The sequence below is a fragment of the Oryctolagus cuniculus genome, chromosome 6, assembly GCF_051225735.1.
Source record: "Oryctolagus cuniculus isolate XC-2025 breed Fujian yellow rabbit chromosome 6, ASM5122573v1, whole genome shotgun sequence".
Classification (NCBI taxonomy): domain Eukaryota; kingdom Metazoa; phylum Chordata; class Mammalia; order Lagomorpha; family Leporidae; genus Oryctolagus; species Oryctolagus cuniculus.
Window position 1 is genome coordinate 35656424 of NC_142872.1, and position 20334 is coordinate 35676757.

General features: G+C 45.4%; 1 protein-coding gene across 9 annotated transcripts in view; it reads right to left on the reverse strand.

Moving 5' to 3' along the window:
* Positions 1 to 20334, reverse strand: part of PPP2R2B (protein phosphatase 2 regulatory subunit Bbeta) — a 490171-nt gene that overhangs the window by 287201 nt on the left and 182636 nt on the right. For 2 of the 9 annotated variants that reach the window (XM_051843261.3, XM_051843260.3), the window contains one exon: positions 6368 to 6561. The exons of 3 other annotated variants lie outside the window; for them this stretch is intronic. In XM_051843261.3, coding sequence (XP_051699221.1) covers positions 6368 to 6561 — 194 coding nt within the window. 9 annotated transcript variants of the gene reach the window in all.

A 20334-nucleotide genomic window follows, 5' to 3' on the forward strand; every position in this document is an offset into this window, starting at 1 on the left:
TTTCCACCTTTCTTGGCGGGTTTTTCTGTGCACAGCAAAGAGTGCAAGCATTCATCCATATGCATGGGAAATACCATTCCAGGCCTGCATTTGCATACAAATACCAAAGCAACTTAGGGTACCAGAGGCAGCTCTCCATTATGTGACACCACCTCCTTGTACTTTTCCCAATGCCTTTGCAGCAGGGGCTTCAGATCAAAGCCATTTTCACCACACCCACCTTTGCTTTATTCATCACAGCGTCTCTTTCTTGAACTTAAGTGGACGGGGTGGGGTGGGAGCGGGGGTGGGGGAGGGGGGCTCTCAGGACCTTTCCTTCCTCACTTTTATTCTAGTAGCTCCAAGCAGCTCCAGCAGGTCCCAGATCACCCAGACCTCAAGTTGGGAGATTCTGTAAACTCAACTCACCTGACACTGGACTCCTCTTAGTCTACAACCTAGATGATAAATGGACTATAATATTACTCAAATAAGTTCAGTGCGTGGTTAATGACGCTTACCCCTGTGCCAACTGCAAGGCATTTTTTGCTATAATTTCTTCATCCCAAACCAAGACCAGTTTCCTTGCTATTTCTTGCTCATTGCCTCAGGTCCTGCCCTGGACTGCTCTGCCCTCAGACACTTCATCTACTCTGATGAGTTTAAATATCTTTGATCTGTTGGTGCTGTCCCATGTTTGTTCCTCTAAGTCCAGAAGACATAGATCTCCATCTCCTACTTGAGACTGTCACCAGGGAACTAGATGCCCCACATGCCTCTCAAGCTACTTACTGTCCGAAGTCTATTTCCTATTCCTGTGACAATCTTCACCGTGCATCCATTCTCAGGGTAAACTTCTGGAAACTGTCCTTCCCATCGGCACCAAACACATCGCAGCAAGCAAGTCCAGTGCATTCTTTCTGTATAATGTATCTCACATTCATCTACTTCTCTCCATCTCTCCACCAGCCTCGAGTACAGCTATGGCCTCCAAATGACTTCCCAGCTTCCACTCCTATTTGTGTGCTAGTCCTTTGACCTTACCCTACAAAGCAGGCAGCCTGAGATTTTGAAAAAAAATAAATAAATAAACCCGATCATATTTCCCCCCAATCGAAATCCTTTAATGGGTTTCGATCTATCTTTGGATACACTCCAAACTCCTTTGGACAACAAGGTTCAACATGATCTGCTCCCTCAATTCCTCTCCAGTCTTTTTTTTTTTTCCCAACATTTTTATGAAGATTTTCAGACAGAAAAAAAAAAAAAAAACACTTACAGTGAGTTTCTATGGACCCACTGCATGGATTTTGCCATTAACATTTTATAATTTCTTTTTTTTAAGGAATTCATTAAGCATTTTATAATTTTTTCTCATATTTCTTTTCATTTATCCATCCTTCTATCCTAGCACTAATGTTTCTTATTTTCAGTGTGTTCCAAAATAAAGTGTAGATTTCCATTCATGCACATCACTCTTTCCTGTGTTCCTTACACTACTGCCACTTATTTTTCCATTCTTTGCATTTGTCAGACAATTTTATATCTTTGGACTTTTTACCTTTTGTCCCTTCTGCCTAAAATACCTCCAGTTGTTTTTTTTTTTTAAGATTTATTTATTAAAAAGGCAGAGTTACAGAGAAAGAGGAAGAAACCAAAGAGACAGAGGGAGAGACAGAAATAGAGAGTGAGAAAGAGATCTTCCATCCAATGGTTCACTCCTCAAAAGGTCACAACGACTGGGGTGGGGCCAAGCCAAAGTTAGGAGCCTGGAACACCAACTGGGTCTCCCACATGGAGATGGCAGAAGCCCAAGCATTTGGGCCATCTTCTGCTGCTTTCCTAGGTGCCATTAACAGGGAGCCGGATTGGAAGTGGAGCAGAGAGGACTCAAATCTGCCCTCAGATGGGATGCCAGTGTCACAGGTGGCAGCTTAACCTGCTGTGCCACAAGCCAGTCCCTCTTGTAATTTTGAACTCATCCTTTAGCTTTCAGCTTAAATGGTCCCAGAGAGACTGCCTCTAAACCCTCAATCTAAATCGGATCCTTCAGGGAGGGCACTGTAGCACAATAAGTTAAGCTGTCACTTGGGAGGTCCACATCCCATATCAGGGTGCCTAGATCAAGTTCCACCTCTACCTTCTGATCCAACTTCCTGCTAATGCACCTGGAAAGCACAGACAATGGCTCAAGTATTGAGTCCCTGCCACTCACATGGGAGACCCAAAATGGAGTTCCAGCTTTTTGGTTTTGGCCTGGCTCAGCCCTGGTTATTGCAGGCATTTGGGGAGTGAGCCAACAGATGGAAGATCTCTTAGTCTCTATCTCTCCCTCTCTGTTACTGTGCCTTTCAAATAAATAAATCTTGAAAAAAAAAATCAGATCTACCTTTCTGCCTTACATAGAGGGTCTCATAGCATCTGTATCTTTCCTGAGTATCACTTATGACAGTTGGTAACTACATATTTATTAACAAAATTATTTATTTCATGCCCACCTCCCCCACTCCACTGAAGGCTCCACAAGGACGAAGACCATGCCTGTATTGGAACGTGGTGTGTGGCCTCCATAGTCAGTTAGGATTTGTTGAAGACGGGATCACTCGTTAGAAGGAGCTATCTGGAGTGGTGGACTTCTTCTTCCTTTAATACATGCAAAAAGGCCCCTTTCCTACAGGCCTCTAGGAAAAGAGGGAACTTACTGGCTGCCAGAATATAACCAGCAAGTACAGTAGGAGCATTACTAAATGACAAGACCAATGGTTAGTGGATAAGCCAACAGAAGACCATGGCAGATGTGACTGACCAGGCCTCTGACTCCAGTAGTCTTCCCCTTCAAGATCAGCCCAAACCAACACACAATCCAAGGAAGAACAGGCTTGCTATTGGAATACAGGTTCAATAATAATATCAGCTGTAATGCATTGAGGGCATTTAGTGAGAACTCTCTTTGTATTAGGCACTGATCATCGCTTCTCGGCCTTTTGGCTAAGATCTAGTGTATTGGGCACTGATTCGAGTGCTTTCTCTGTATCAAATCATTTCTCCCGTGGTGTAAGTCCTACTGTTATTCCCACTTTACAGTGAAGGAAGCTGACAACAGAGCAGTTATTTTAAAACACTCCACCTTTATAGCATATTCTTTCTGTGGCCTCATTTGAAAGTAGGAAGATTAATCTAGAAAACCCACAGACTGCAGTAATGGAGATAAGATTTCAATTGGCTTTCACAGGAGCCTAAAAATACAGGAAGAAGTCCACATATAGATCAGAGAGATGAACTCTTAGTTAGAAAACCTGGAATTCCATATCTGAAAATGCCAATCAAACTATTGCACTGGGTTTATTTTTGTAAATCCAATCCCATCCAATGCCTTTCTTCCTTTGTTATCCCATATCCTTTAAAATGACTGCTGCAGAGAATTTTACTCCAGGAGGAAACACAGCTTACACACAAAGACGAAATCATTGTGGTCATTCTCCTAACAGGAGCTGATAAAAACGAGGCAGTTCAGAATTTCCTAGTGGAAGAACAGGGGCCTCAGACACAGTCTTGAGTTTGAAGACCAGTTTTTCCCTGAATGAATGACCTTGGCAGGTTAATAATATCTCTGGTCCTCGGTTGCATTTGAAAATGAAAATGACAACATCCACTTCGCAGGGTTTGGATATAGTGAAGCGTTACATATGACGAGCTCAGCATAGCGCTTGGAACACAGAACATACATACATTCAACACGTTACCTTTCCAAAGATAATAAAGGTAGGAAAAGGAAGAGGAAGGCGAGGGCAGCAGACTTAAAGTCCAGAACTTTCAAGAGGTCATAGAAAATGTCTTTAATAAATGTACATCATGCATTCTTTTTGAGAGAGAGAGAGAGGAGAGCAGACGCCTGCAAGGCTCAGGCAGAAGTGTCCTTTAGCATTTGCATTGCTCTTAGCTGGATGAACTTGCCTGCAGCTACCACTTACAATGCAAATTGAGCTTGGAGTCCTTCACACTAACTACACAGCAAAAACCTTACAGCTTTAAATAGACGACTGCAGTGTGGAAGGATCTCAGCAAAAGGAAGAAAATTTCAGAGACAAATGTAAAGGAGATTTCGGATGAAAAAAAAAAAACCCTGAAATATCTGTGCAGGTAGGAGCAAAATACAGAAATGCAAAAGAAAACTGAGAAGCGCGGTCTGCAGCAGGAACCGGAGGCTAACTCTTCAGTAGTGTGGTTAACTCAACCTGGGGGAAGAGAACTTTGGGGGACAAGCCCCCGGGGAAGAGAAACTGAACAAAGAGTATTTTCATCTGGGGCTCTTTCAAGGTGTACTAATAGTCCCAGAGGTGTGTCTGAGAGAAGAGGGACTCCTTCGCCTCCGGCCAGCACAGTTGCACGAACATTCCCTGAAATGAACAGGTCAAGATCAGAGAGAGCTTCTTGCTCTATTCAACTTCTTGTATTTATATCACCCAAGTTCCTTTTTTTAATTCTTCCCATTACTTCACTGAGATCAAGGAGAGAAAGAGAGAGAGAGAGAGATTCTCACATTCCAGAATTTTAGAGAGCTCCTTACTATAAACTCATGCCTCAGTAATGACTGTTCTATCCAGAATCAGAATTTACAAAAATGCCCCAAGACAGCAACGAAGGTGGTTTCCAAGGCCCTGAAAGCCATAGGAAATGTCATCTTTATTCACTTGCCTCCAAATTGGCCATCTTCTCAGCTGGTAACTTTCCTTTGCCTGCATAATATAATACAGCAGAAAACACTGGCAGCCTTGTGTGTGTGTGTGTGTGTGTGTGTGTGGCACAAATAGAAAGAAATGTTCCTTGCAAAGCCAACAGCCCTAAGGCCATCTCCCCTTCTGGATGCCATGCTTAGATGCAGAGTCGGTCATAGGCTACAATAGTCACTGAGTCAGTGACAAAGCTCTAAGACTGAGGACAAACATTTCATCAACCCATTGTCATCACACAAATAAGAAGAATCACTAAGGAGGCTGCTCAGTGTGGCGGTGGATGGGCATGGGCGGGACATCTTTAAACCCATCTCTTAGCTTCCATCTCTAACAGCATGGATACATTGGACTTGATGCTCTCCAACAATGAGGACGGATGGAGACTCTATTTTCAATAGCACTGGGCATCCCTTCTATTGAAAACTTCCAGTGATGTTTCTAGAAGATGCCATTATGCCCAGGTTGTGCGTGTTTTTAAAATTTTTTCCAGAGTATGCGGTCTTTTCCTCCCTCCCCATCACATCGCTCTAGTTGTCTTTTGAGTTGCTTAAATATTACAGAAATTTTAACATCCAACAATAAGAATATTCCAAATATATCTCACAACATTTTCCTAAAGCACTTTCACACACATTCTCTCACATGGATGTTACAACGTGACAAGGCGACACTTCAGATGAGTGGCTAAAGATAAGGCGCTATGGGCAGGAAATGAAAGCAAAAATGCAAAAGTTTTGGCATTTGGAAAAAAAAAAAAAACCCTCCTCCACGCCAATCTATTCACACACACAAAAGGCAGAAAGAGGTTCCACCTGCTGGCTTGCCCTTCCTGCCTGCACAGCGCTCGGGCTAATGTCAGAACAAGCCAGGAGAGAGAGAGAGGGAGAGAGGGAAACGACAATTTCACCTCTTGGCAAAGCCTAGCTTGCTGAACCCTCTTGCTCTCTGCTGGCTGTTGATTCAGCAGAAACTACTGCTGCAGAATTCATAATGGTGATTTTTAAAGGCCCCACGGATCGCGTCGCTCTCCCCACGTGTCAGCTTCATTCGCTCGCCGCCGGAACACGATTTCCCCAGCCACCTTTTTATTTCTTGCTAATGCACTTCGAGGGGGAGATAGGGCTTGCCCTTTTGCAAAGGGCCTTTTGGGGTTTCGATTGTCTGAGCAGGTACCCTGGCTGGCCGGAGGGAGGGATGAATGGGCAGGAAATGAAACCATGCCCTGCCCGAAGCCACTGAGGGATACAGCATCGTGCAGCTCAGGGAGGGGTGGTCCTGCAGGCCCCCTACCCCTTCCTTTCCGCCCTCCCACCCCACAAGACCCCGGCCAGCATTTCAGAGGAAGGTTCATCCGCCTCCCCGGGGTCATCTTGCCGGTCGGGAGCCCCACCCTGAACAGCCCTGATCCCCGAGGGCCATTTTAACTCCCGGGGGGCGCCGGGTCCACCTGCTGCTGCACGCCGGGCTCGCCTCGCCGTGCCGTGCCGGGTTGGGTGCGGGGCGCACCGGTGACCGAGCCCCGGCGAGCCGAGCCCCCGCCCCAGCCCCGGGGCGCGGAGGAGTCTCCGCCACCGCGCGCCCGGCGGCCCGTGGAGCTCGGAGACCCGCAACTTGCGCCCGGCGCCAGCGGCGGAATGCGGCGGGGCTGGCGTTACCTTCGGTCGCATAGCTGTGGTCGCGCAGGAAACTGTTGTTGATTTTGCGGGTATCAATGTCCTCCTCCATTGACAGCAGGCTTACTTGCGTGGGGACCAGAAGCCGGCAGACAAGTATCCATGATCCCTCCCCGCAGCCAGTCTCACAGGAGAGGGGGGCAGGGGAGCCAGTGGGACTGCACCATGGTCCGAGCCTGAGGAGGAGACGGGGGGAGGCGGAGAGAGAAAAAAATAAAAACCCGGCAGTGGAGCTGTCACCTCCTCCACTCGGGTGCTCCGAGGCTGCGGCGGCTCCTCCCGCGCGGTGCGCTCACTCTGGCTCCAATTCCCAGCGAGGATGCTGCTGCGCTTGCCTCCGCTGCCTCCGGGTGCCAAGATGCGCCGGGCCCCGAGGGGTCTGGTCCCGCCCGCCCGCCCGCCCCGGAGACGCTCGCAAGCGGGGATGGGGAGATGCCCAACAGGTCCCCCTCGTTGGCAGCCGCTCCAAAATGCAAAAAAGATCCCTCCTCCCCCTGGGAGAACGGGCAGCCGCGACAAAATGGTGCCTTTCCAGACCCGAGCTGCGGTGGCGAGATGGCAGGGGCGGGATTCGGGCTTGCCTGGCCGGGATGAGGGTGCTGGTCCCACGGGAGGGCGGCTCCGGCAGGCGGGGGCTGGGGAAGTCGGCGGGGAGCTGGGCAGGGCGCTGCGGCCGGCGCCAGCGCACTCACCCTCACACCCACACGCGCGCACTCGCAGCTGCTGCTGCTGCTGCTGCCGCTGCCGCCGCTGCTGCAGGAGGCTGGAGGCGGCTGGTGCATTAAAGGCGAGGCTCCTCCCAACCGCGTCAGCAGCCCCGGGACTCTGCCCCAGCAGCGGCGGTGGCCGAGGCTGAGGCTGCGGCTGCTCTCTGCTGCAGTGGGGCGCACGCAGCCGCCAACCGGCACCTGGGCAGTAAGCAGGGAGCTTGCAGGTTCACGTGGAGAGCCCAGAAGCGCTCTTTCAACCAACCCCCTGTCCTGCCGCGACGTCAAGGACAGCGCCCCTAGCTCACTACCTTTCTCGGGCACCTGCACTTCGGGACAACAAGAAGTAGGTTCCTTTGGAGACGACGCAAGTCAGCATCCAGGTTCCTTTGCTCGTCCCTCTGCCATGTATGGGATCCGCTGGGGAAGTTAAAGGCCAAGGCCTGGGGGCTCGCCACCTCAGAACGAAGTGGGAGAGTGGGAAGGTGAGCTGACCGTAGTCTGGCGTAGTCTGGCGTAAGTCCCTGGGCTGCAACAGGAAGGGGAGCTGGGGCAAGAACTTTGCACCTTCCATCACATCTGACGCCTCCATGCCAAGCACAACCACCACATCTATTAACCGTAGGAGGCTGGTGTTCAGAAAAACCTTTATGTCTACAGAGGCAGAGGGAAGCCCAGGACTGGGCTACGGATCTGCTCAACACAGGCTGAGAAGTCCGCTCTCCCCAGCAGCTTGTACTTTGTGGTGAGAAACTGCCGCTGCCCCTCCATTAGGTTTGGATTCTGCCGGAACGCCATCCATTCCCTCGCAGCACGGAAGGCTGGTGGAAGCATAGGCAAGCCCAATGCCCAAGAGAATCTCTACCACCCGGAGGGAATGCCAAGGACCCAATTAATACAAGAAAAAAAATAAAGTGTCTTCCCCCTTCAACTGAGGAAAATTCCCTTCCCCAATCATAAACTGCAAATTCACACATTTGAAAAAACAAAACCAGAATCATTTAATGAACCAACTCAAGCCACTAGAAAACCAATTTGGAAAAGACGTCAACCCAAGACACTCCAGAAAGCCAACTTGGAAAACAGATCTTGCGAGTTTCCTCTTGCAGAAGGTACTCATTTCAGTGGGTGTCACTGTAGGGAGACATCAGCGAGCGTCTTGCTCAGTTAAGCTCCATGAGTTTAGCTAGATGAGCCCAGAGGGACCTCTGAGCTAATTATATACATATAATGCTTCACTAACACAATTTACGAAGTATTTGAAGTTTAAAAAAAAAAGGAAAACAAGTCCTTAACAGAGGTTGGGAATTGTTCTATTTCCTTGAAGAATAGATAATGTGGCAGGTGGAAAGCAGCGTTGTCTCCATTTATAGAACACACGCGTATTCCTGGGAGATCAGAGTAGAATGGATCCTTGATATGACTTTTTTGGGGTGTGGGGGGAGTCCTGTTCTTTCAATAGATTTTGTGTTCTTCTCAGCTGATGGTAAAGTTGCAATTACACTCTTGTGAAGTGTCAGTAATAGATCAAGATTTGTACAAAGAGTATTAAAGAGTATTCCTTCCAGGTGATGAGCTGTCGATCAACAAGGCCCCAGTGTTCAGGCCACCTGTAGTCGCACTGCCCAGCTTCTCTTGGAGATCGGTGGAAGGGGTGGGGCAGGTAAGGGCAGGGCCAAGTTCAACCTTAGTGTATCAGAGTGGTGAGAAGACATCTTGTCTTGTGGCACGAGTTCTTGGAGTAGCATTTGGGAAACTGTGCCCCTTGTCCTCCTGGAACATGAGTGAGACTGGAATAAAGCTCCATGATGAATAAGGTAGATCCAGGTTCATCCGTCAGGTGGGCTTGAGGATTTTCTGCTGTACCCAGTGGTCTGTCTCCACCACAGACCAAACCTCTAGGCTTAACGCAATTCCTATTTCCCATCTCCTGAAGAATTCCTTCTGCATTTATTCAATAGTATAGGCATTTTTCCTAAGACTCTGAGACGACAAAGTTGAAAGATTTCCACTGATTAAGAAGATTTTGAAGTTTTTATTGTAGACTAATCTTTAATGCCATGAGTAAGGGCGAACTAGCCGGTCCATCCAAAAGCACGGGGAGAACAGTTCCTGGCTCTGTGACTCAATACCACGGCAAGTGGGGAAGGACACAAGAAGGCAAAAGCAGCGCTGGGCCATGCTGGGTTATGGGAGGACTGCACAGACCCTTGCTCAGAGCTTGCTGGCCTTCCGTTCCTCCAGGACGTCATGCTCTGCCCATGGCATTTCTGCATGAGGCATTCCCTGACCAAATGCTAGCCCCTCGCTCATGGTAGCTTCTACCTTCCTGTGTCTCTTTATCTCCTTCACGACCCACTGTTTTTATAGTATCTGTTTACTCATTAGTGTCAACTATTTCCACTATAGCTCTGAAACTGAGTGTCTGGCACTTAGTACATGTTTTATTATACGTGTTGGATGGAGATAAATATTTCTCGAATGAATGAATAAATTGTTGCATTTTTAGTGATATTTAGGTTTTATAGCTCTACCAAAATTAAAATTAATGCCAAAACTAATTTATTGTGTGCCCGAAATTTTCTAGCTCATAACCCCTTTCCCTACTGAAATAATTGTTCCTATTCATTCCCATAGGCATGTACACCAAAAAAACTGTACTGAGTATTTAAATATATGGCAAGAATTATTCTAGGTGCTAGGGCAATAGTCAACATAAACTAGAGCACTTTCCTTCATAATCTTAAACGATATCATTTGATTTTAATAACATGAGATTTCTTAGAAATACAACAAATGCATTATAAAACCAGAATTTTTAAAATTTAATTTATTTTCATTTTTAGTTGAAGTGGGGATAGAGAGAGAAGGAGGGAGAGACTGAGGAAAGGAGAGGGAGAGGGAGAGGGAGAGGGAGAGGGAGAGGGAGACGGAGAGGGAGAGATCTTCCATACACTTGTTCACTCCCCAACTGCCTGCAGTAACCATGGTGAGGCAGGTCAAAACCAGGAGCCTGTAACCAAATCAAATCTTCTATATGGGTGTCAGGGACCTAAGTACTTGAGCTATCTATCTTTGCTATCTTCCAGGGTGTGTATTAGTAGTAAGCTGGATCAGAAGCGGAGGAGCTGGGACTCAAACTATGAGAGGCAGGTACCCAAGAAGTGTCTTAACCACTGAGCCAAACAATGTCCTCATCCCTCTCCCGACTCACAGATTTATAATGTTAAGTGCTAAGGCCCTGATAGGAGACAAAGCTGATTTTCAGTCACTTACTTATGTGTCCTTGAGCGTGCACAAGTTCTCTGTACACCATGGTTTTCTTATCTATAAACTAGGACAAAGAATAGTATTGAACCTATTAGTTAGTGCAGAGATTCACTGAGATGCTGGACAGACTGTGTTGCGATTACTCTGAGTTGAGTGTTTACTATCATTCTCATCACCACCATCAATATGCAAGAAATACTGAGGTACCTGCTATGTCAGAAATCGCGATAGGATTGGAGATTCCACAACATCCATGTACAAGATGCATAGTCAGCTTCTGCTGTCAGGGCACGTCGTATCTATTTCACAGTTTAGTAAAGGGGGCCACAAAGGCTACAGGAGGGCATTCTAAAAGGCTGACCTAATTCAGGCTTGTGCTTTACTCAAAGGGTCAATGCCAAATACACAGCCTTCATAAGTCATCCAATTCGGCATGACAGCATGTGGACATTCTTTTATTGTCATTCTTGTCATGGTCCCTCTGTCCTTACATATTTACCGTCCCCCCCCCCCCCCCCCCCGTTAGGCTGGTGCTTCCCACACTGGAACATTTTAGTGCATCCTGTCTAATTAGCACATTAAATGTCTGTAATTTTATTAAAACCTTTGACCTAAGGCAGTCTGCAGATTCTTAATATGGGCTTTAGGTGTCAGATGGTCCTGATTTGTGTCAGGGCTCAGGCATTTATGAATTTTGTGACCTTTGGCAAGTAATTTAACATCTTTGAGCCTCTGTATCTGCAGTGTGGAAGAGAACAATAGAGGCCATTTCACAGGGTTGTTGGGTGGCTTCAGAGACAATGTAAAGAAAGTGCTTAGCTGGGCTTGGCCCCGAGCCAGGTCCACTCAAAGGAGGGCGTCCCCTCCTAGCTGTGCTTCCTGGAGATTTCCCTCTGCACTACAAGCCAGTGTCCATGGGGACAAAAGTGGCCCACAAACCTGAGCTTCACCACCTAGCGGTCTGTCTTAGGGAGCAACTAGAAAGTGGATGCATGAAATTTTACCACCTAGCAAAAATCTTTTTATAAACCCAGAAGTACTGTGCACATAAAAGGAATTAGGATTACCTCCACTGGATTTTTCATCACGTGCGTGAAGGCCTAGTTACAGGCCTCTGTGGAGAAGTCGGTCTCTGGGATCACTAATTGCCAAGTGCACAAGTCTCCCTTGGTCTCTCCGAGGTAGCAGAGGCACTGACTACCCAGGGGCTGACCCCTGGGATTTCTAGCAAGTTTGTAATTCCTTGTTGTGTGTGCTGCAACACGTAATACCACAGAGATGGTCCTTTAAAGTGACCTTCAACTTAGGGAAAACACCAAAAACCAAAAACCTTGTTGGCTCTAAATGTTGCTATCCATTCTAGTCTCTGGATTCTTAATGTGTTTTATTGAGTAAAATGATGATCTCTCACGTTTAGGAAAAGGTGTGTGCTGGAGCTGGTGTGCACTGACAGTTGAGAACTGAACTTGCCAATTGTGCAGATCTCTTTGCTGCCCTGCTCTGAGTGACATCATGTTGGTAGCTTGGCCACGCTAGGATATATTTAGCTCATGGAAATTTTTGAAAGGTATACAAGTCAGGGTGGTTTTACTTTATTTTTTTGAGAACCTCTCATTAAACCTGTACCAGCACAAAAGTAGAAATGCATTCCTTACCAATATATCTTTCTACTCATCCCTTTTTTTGTGCAAAACTCCCTCACATTTCTGCAAACTAACCCAAGTTCAGTCAATGCCAGAGCATTCCACCACCATCCAACCACATTCTGCCATCAGGTTAGAATAACTCTGAAAAGCCTACCTTTATCCTGAGGTTTTCCCATATCCATCAGAGGAACTCTGATGCCTTTGTCTGATCCCTTCAAGGCTGTTACGGAATGGCCATGGTAGACTTGTGAGTGATTGCTCCTACAAGGCTCCTAGACCTGACAATGTAAGGAATGGGAGGTCGTGCCCACTCTCAAGGAATCCTTCTCTCCTACTGTTCCGACTCCACTGGCACCTCGCTCTTGTCCTTGATGTGCCTAAATGCAAAACAAAGATTTCGTTGCTGGCCCTTGCACTTGTCTGGGTAAGATACTAATGCAATGAAAGAAAAGGTCACCCCAGGATCCAGATCTGAGAAAAAAACTTCCTCTCGTACCTTTTAATTCCATGGTTTTGGAGCTAAATGTCTGCTCTCTGTGCAAGACTGTCTTAATCTGCATTATATTTGTTAGCACCAGGTAAGGATTTCCAAAATCAGGTGAGCAGCACTGGAGGGTTCTCACCTCGTGCCTGATTACACTGCTCAAAGGAAAATGTTAGCATGAGTTACACAGTGTATACTGGAGAATGACTGTCAAATTATTAAAAATAACACTTTATAGCTTTTATCCTAAGACAATAATTATGATTGGGGGCAAAAATTTAGCCATGAAGTTATTTCTCAGACCAATATTAAGAAACAGGAAAAACCAAAAACAATTCCAAGATCCAACACAGAATTTGTTAGACAAATAACCATTGTTCATGTAATGGAAAATCATTGAGCCATTAATGTAAGAATAACAGCTAACACCGAGAATTTATTGTGCATCAGGCATTATACAAAGGATTCTGCTTGCATTATCTCACTTAATTTTAACACCAGTCCCTGTAAGGTAAATACAGTTATAAGATCCATGCTACTCAGGCTGCTGGAGGTACATGATATACCCAGATTCAAATGATAGGGACCCTGGCTCTCAACCTTGGTGTCTCTCAAGCCCATGCACTTAACCAGGATGCTTGTGCACTTAATACACACTGAGGGGTGTGTGTGTGTGTGTGTGTGTGTGTGTGTGTGTGTTTTCGACTGGGTTGAGGTCAAAACAGAATCCCAGTGAGACCATTTTCCAAATGAACCACCACTACTAGATTTGGATTTGTCCTTCCCAGGGATGACTATTCTCTCTGTGTGAAAATAATCCATTACCATTTTATTGGCAAGGATGTGGTGAAACTAAACCTTTCTACATCACTTGTGAGATTGTAATGGTACAGGCACATAATCTGACAGTCATTAAAATGTTAACCAGAGATAAACACATGACCCAGCAATTTTACTTCAGGCTATATGCTCAAGAGTATATAGGAAGCCCATGTTCAGAGCAAAAATCTGTTATACAAGTTTCCTACCAGTGTTATTTCTAACAGTCAAAAAGTAGAAACAACCCAAACGTCCATTAGCTGAAAAGCGGCTAACCAGAATGTCCGTATATCCAACCAAGAGAATATTATTCAGCTAGGTGAGGTAATGAAGTACTGACCTATGCTACAACATAGATGAACCTTGAAAAACATCGTGCTAAATGAAAAAAGTCAGACACAAAAGACCGCATCCTGGATGACACCATTTATTTAAAATGTTCAGAAGAGGCAGAACCATAGGGACAGAAAGTAGCTGCGGGGTGGGGTGGGTGAGGGGAATGGGAGTGACTGCTAAGTTCAGGGTTGATTTTTAGGGTGACAAAAATATTCTAAAATTAGGGGTGACAATCACACAACGCCGAACCTAAGAAAATCACTGGATTAGGTACTTTAGAAGGGTGAATTTTATGGCATGTGAGTTTTAGCTCCGTAAAGCTGTTATTAAAGGTTAAAAATAACTCCTGTCATAGCCACTGTTACTCCTGGAGAGTATGCTGTATCTTCAAGTATGTTTGCAAAAATCTTAAAAGGGCCTGATGACAAGGATAGACGTTCATGTTATGTTTAAAAAAAAAAAAACACTACAAGATGAAATAAAATAACTGCTCCCATTTTTTGCTTAAAACCATACATATGTCAGTGGATGTGTATAATTTTCCTTTTTTGTTCATATTTTTATCAAAGAAAATTTAGGACACGTATCATTTTGTAGTAAGAAAAAAATATTTTAACGCCATGAAATAACTTACAGGATGAAACCTTATGTTGAACAGATCAAACAATTTTCTTCACCCCATGCAGTTGAAAGATACTAATATAAAAATGTACCTGTGGAGGCCAGTGTTGTGGCATAGAAGATAAAGACCCTGCCTGCAACACATGAGTCCTATAGGGCGCAGGTTCACGTCTGGCTGCTCCACTTCAGATCTAGCTCCTTGCTAATGGTCTGAGAATAGAAGTAGAAGATGGCTCAAGTGCATGGGATCCTGCCACCCATGTGGGAGACCTGGATGAAGCTCCTGGCTCCTGGCTTCAGTCTGGCCCAGCCCTGTAACTCGGTAACTCTCTTTGTGACTCTGACTTTCAAAATAAATAAATAAATCTTTAAAAAAAATGTATTAGTGACCAGAATGTATAGAACACTCTGTTCAATAGAAATACAATGGAAACCACATTTGTAATTGTAAATTTTCTGGTTGTCATACAAACAAAATAAAAAAAAGGCAGATGAATTTTAATAATTTAAAATTTTTGAAAATAAAATCCTACATATTTTATTTAATCTAACATATTATCATTTCAGCATATAACCAGTACAATCATTGGTAATATATTTACATTCCTTTTTTCCTGCTAAGTCTCTGAAATCTGTTGTCATAGACTTACAGACCTCTCAAAACTAATCCCACTTCTAGAGCTCACTAACTTCATGTGCCTGCTGGCTAATATTCTGGAGCAGAGATATAGGGGGCTAGTCCAAAAATTTCATTCCATTCATAGAATTTCCATGAATTCTTTCAAAAACAAATTTTTATCTACTAAGAGTTTGAATTAGAATGTAATGCTGGGGCTGGCCTGTCCTTGCAGGTAAAGCCGCCACCTGCAGTGCTGACCTCCCACCAGTTCCTGTCCCACTGCTCCACTCCCTATCCAGATCTCTACTTATGGCCTGAGAAAGCAGGGGAAGATGGCCCAAGTGGGAGACCTGGAAGAAGCTCTTGGCTCCTGGCTTCAGTTCGGCGCAGCTCCGGCCATTGCAGCCATTTGGGGAGTGAACCAGCGGATGGAAGACCTTTCTCTCTGTTTCTTCCTCTCTGTCTGTAACTCTGCCTATCAAACAAATAAATAATCTCTTTTTTGAAAGAATGTAATGCTAAAATGAAACTAAGCAACATTAATCTGGTGAGCCTCAAAACTATTTAAAATCATACAAGCTGAAGGTGGAAATACAGACATACCTACTTATATACAAGTGTACTTCAAAGTGTTTGTGGAAGGCAAACTTCAAAAACAGTTTATTTTAGGGCCTACATTTTTAAAAAGATTATTTATTTATGTATTTGTTTATTTGAAAGGGCATCAGAGAGAGAGAGAAAGGGAGAGGGAAAGGGAGAGGGGGAGGGCAAGGGAGAGGAGGAGGGGAGGGGAAGGGGGAGGGGGAGAGGAAAGGAGGGGGGGAGGGTGAGGGTGATATCTTCTATCCACTCACTCACTCCCCAAATGGCCAGGGATGCACCAGGCCAAAGTCATCTTTTTCCAGGTCTCTCAAATGGGTGGCAGGGTCCAGGTACTTGGGCCATAATCTACTGTCTTTCCAAGTGCATGAGCAGGAAGCTGGATCAGAAGCAGAGCAGCCTGGAGTCAAAGCAGGCCCCCAAATACAGGATGCCTCACCAAGCAGTGGCTACACCTGCTGTATCACCACACTGTCCTAGTATCACTTTTTTTTTTCTTTTTAATCTGTGTATGTGAGGGCTCTTCAAAACTCTGGAAAGTAGAATTTAAAACTACTGTACATTTTCCATGAACTTTTGGAGATACTTTCATACACATATAATTTATAGCATAGTAAATTTGAACGCAAATTGCATTTCCTCATAAAATTATTAAGCTGAATGAACAGAATGCAAAAGGAGCAAGATTGTAAATTTGCTAAGATGACACCATATAGCAAACTCAAATAGCGAGAAGGATGTAATATATCATGCAGTCACTGTGCTAGTTACCACTCTAATAGGCCAGCTGTCTAGCTCCACACCTATGGCTTCAATTCCAGCAAAGAGAGGGAGCCAAGGAGCCAGATGTCACCGCCAAAAAAAGAATTTTCACAGCTGGGCATCTGGATGCTATGTTGGCCACTCAAGGTGGAAAAATTTAAAGGTACAGTTATAGGCATCTTGTTGAGAGTTATTAGTAGTCTTTAAGACTGGATTAGAGAGAAGCTTGTGGGCACGTGAGCAGTGTGCGAATTTCTGAGGATTTATTGAATTGGATACTCTATTGCCTTTAGCATATGCAGGGAAGCAGACCCCTTCCTTCGCACAACACAGTTTTTCGATGATTCCTGGGACCTGCTCTGGCTTGGTTTTCCCTGTTTCCTCCTTCTGCTGGCTCCTCCTCACTGCTCTCACCTCTGTGAGTTCCAACTTCCTTATCCACAGTCCCACCTCGGGTGGCCTCAGCCAGTCTCATAACGTACATCTGACCTCTGACCTCTCCCCTGACCTCCCAACTTATCTCACCGAAACTCAAGCTGATGGTCACCGCTGTCTACCAGGCATCTCAGACCCGAGTTTTGCCCGTGCCATGCCCACTCCACTTTCTTGTTTCTTGGTTCCTCTCTCTTTCCTCACATCCTTCAAGACCATCAGCCAATTCTGTGAGCTCTAACTTCACAGTATATCCACAGTCAACCACTTGCCACAGTGACCATGCTCCAGCTACACTGTTTCAAAGGCCTGTGAGCAGTCCCAGAGCCCTCCTTAAACCTCCCACCCCATGGAATAGTTCCCTAGCAGCAGGCAGATGGGTGCTTTTAAATGCAAAGCACTCAGATCACTTTTCTTTCCAAAGCCTTTTATTGGCTTCCTACACATTCAGAGTAAAAAAATTTTAAATGCTGGAAAGATGTGTCACCAGCACTCTATTTTTTAAAAATTGGCTTATTTGTATTTATTTGAAAGGCAGACACACACACACACACACACACACACACCCTTGGAGAGGGAGAGGGGGAGAGAGAGACAAGAGATCTTCTACACACACCCTTGTAGAGGGAGAGGGGGAGAGAAAAGGAGAGAGACAAGAGATCTATGTGCTTTTCACTTGCCAGATACCCACAACAGCCAGGACTGGGCCAGGCTGAAGCCAGGAGCTCAGCACTCCATCCTGCTCTCCCACATGAATGACCGAGACCCACGTGTCACCTTGGGTCTACCAGGACATGTGTTATTAGGCAGGAAGCTAGAACTGGAAGCAGAGCCAGGACTTGAAAGCAGGCACTGGGAAAGGAGAGGAAAGCATACCACATGCCTGGCCTGCACCTGTCTGTTTTATTTTACTTCTCACCTGCAGCACCACCAGTTCCTGCCTCCCTGTGACGCTCTTCCACAGACATAGCAGAATCCATATTATTTGTCAAGAACACAAAGAAAAGCACGCACACCCCAGGACTTCTACATCCGCTGGACAGCCCTGGACAGAACTGTTACCTCTGTCCGAAGGGCCTGCCTTTTGACGTCAGCGTAGCTCAGCACTTCTGTTAGTCAGGTGTCTGCTCAACATCAAATTTTCTGAGATAATTTCCTTAGCTATTTTGTATAAAATAAAAGAGCAACCTGTGCTCACCTATCACTCTTGTACTGCAGCTGGACTATGCACTAGTTTGGTTTTGGTTATCACACCAGGAGAACATAATTTTTAGGGGGACAGGAACTTTTCTTTTCCTTGCTCTAGAACAGTGCCTGGCACCTGTTGGTGACAATAATGTATCTTTTGAAAGCATGAAAGAGTGAATATGTGCTTGCTTAATAATGAACATAGAAGGAAAGGAAATTCATGAACAAGGAACCTAGGATGCTTGCATAGAAAAGAATTCAGCCTTGCCAAAGAGGGCAGGGCTTGCTATAGACTTCAGGGAGGTGCCTGTCATACAGGAGGGCAGTGTCTTTGTTTATTGTGGGGCTGGCCACACTACAGTGGGATTTAGGGAGGAGCTTTTGATTGCGGTTTTCTGTCCATCTGAATACTAGTTTCAATCATATGGGCAATCAATCCATATGTCTACACTACAGAGCTCTAACAAAAACTCTGAACACCAGGCTCAGATAAGCTTCTCTGGTTGATGACGCTCCATGCATATTATCCCACATCAAGACTGGGAGAGCAATGCATCTCAGTGAGGATGCAGACGACGCATTTGGGACCCTCCTCGACTCTACCTGGTCCATCTATTCCTTTGGTTGATTTTAATCTATTTTTCTTCCTTGCAATAAATCGTTGCCATGAGTATTACAGCTATCAGTGTGTTCTATGGGTCCTTCTGGTAAGTTACCTAAATGTTCAGTTGGTATCAGAGTCAGGGCTGTCCTGGAGACTCTTCCCTCAAACTTGACAGTTTGGTTAAGTTCTGGCAAAGGCTAGATATGCATTGTGCAAGTCTCCATGCAGAGAGGGGGCTTAGAGTTCATTGGGTGCAGCCCATCACTTTGCTGATGAGGAAACTGGAGCTTGGAGAAAAGAAGCACCTCGCCCAGGTTACCCAGAGACACAGGGAGACCCAGCACCTGAAGCCACGTTCAACTCCACAAGAGAGACTCTCTTCAACTTTCATTTTGGGGGCATACATAACGCTTTTTCCTAAGAAGAGTTACTAGTATTTTAAGGTCAGTGTATCAAGGGGAGACATTTCTACTCTCTTTCAAAAAGCCCTAGAGCCAGCCCTGGACAGAACTGTAAAATAAGAGAGCTGCTGTTTGCATGCTGCATCGCTGCTTTTCTGCCCTGTGGTGGGCCAGGAAAGAGCAGCATGAGGGTGGGTTTCAGTCTGCCCACTCCACTGCTCCACTGTCTGGTAGGAAGCCTTTATGTCCACTGAGAACCGGCCCTAACCATCCTGTCCCAACAATCCTCCTCTACCTTCTCCTTCTTTGGAGGGAAACTGCCAAGACCTGGCAGCTTTGGAAGCTACAGGACACAGCACCGGGCAAACTTGGCACATCACATGGGTAACACGTTGGTAAGTGTTATGCAAACCAGGCTGCCTCCTGTCTCTTACTGTATACCAGTGTAGTAAGTCACAGAAGCCAGAATCAAGAGCTAGATGGACCTTGAACTTGTAAGCAAGGTTGTATATATTTTAAAACTCAATAAATATTTATAAAATAAATATAGAATAAAATAATCATATTAAAAATCCTTCAAATAGAGAGACCTCTGCTATTTCCATTTGGCACCTGACAGCATTACAAGGACTGAACAAAGGATGAAATCAGAGTTTACAAATTTCCATCTGAAAAGAAGCATAAGCCCTAAGCAGTGACTTTAAGCATTTTAGGATCACAGATCCTTTTGAGAATTGAATGAAGGTTTCCAAATCTCCCCCTAGGAAAAAAAATAGTTTAGCTCACTTCCTGCTTCTAAATGTTGACTCATTATGTCTGTTGCACAGGTAGGAAAAAGAAGAAAACATTTTTAAAAAGGCCTGGGCCAAACTAACGTAGAATATGGAGTGTAAATGTAGAGTGACAGTGTCACTACATCGTGTGCACACGCATACATGGTGGATAAATGTACCTATGACATATACAGTACTTAACTGGAAATGATACAAGGTCATAGGTGAATCGCTTGTCTCAAGAGGGTCAGTAAATTCTAATAGGAAAATAATGAAGGTTATGACTTTTTTTTTTTTATTTGACAGGTAGAGTCATAGACAGTGAGAGAGAGACAAAGAGAAAGGTGTTCCTTCTGTTGGTTCACTCCCCAAATGGCCGACCCGGCCGGTGCTACGCCAATTGGAAGCCAGGAGCCAGGTGCTTCTTCCTGGTCTCCCATTTGGGTGCAGGTGCCCAAGCACTTGGGCCATCCTCTACTGCCCTCCCAGGCCACAGCAGAGAGCTGGACTGGAAGAGGAGCAACCAGGACTAGAACTCGGCACCCATATGGGATGCCGGTGCCGCAGGTGGAGCATTAACAAAGTGAGCCATGGCACCAGCCTCCGCTTATGACTTTTGAGCATCAACTTGTTTGAGTTGAAATCTTGTCTCTGGTAGTTCCTAGCAGTGTAATCGCGCACAAGTTA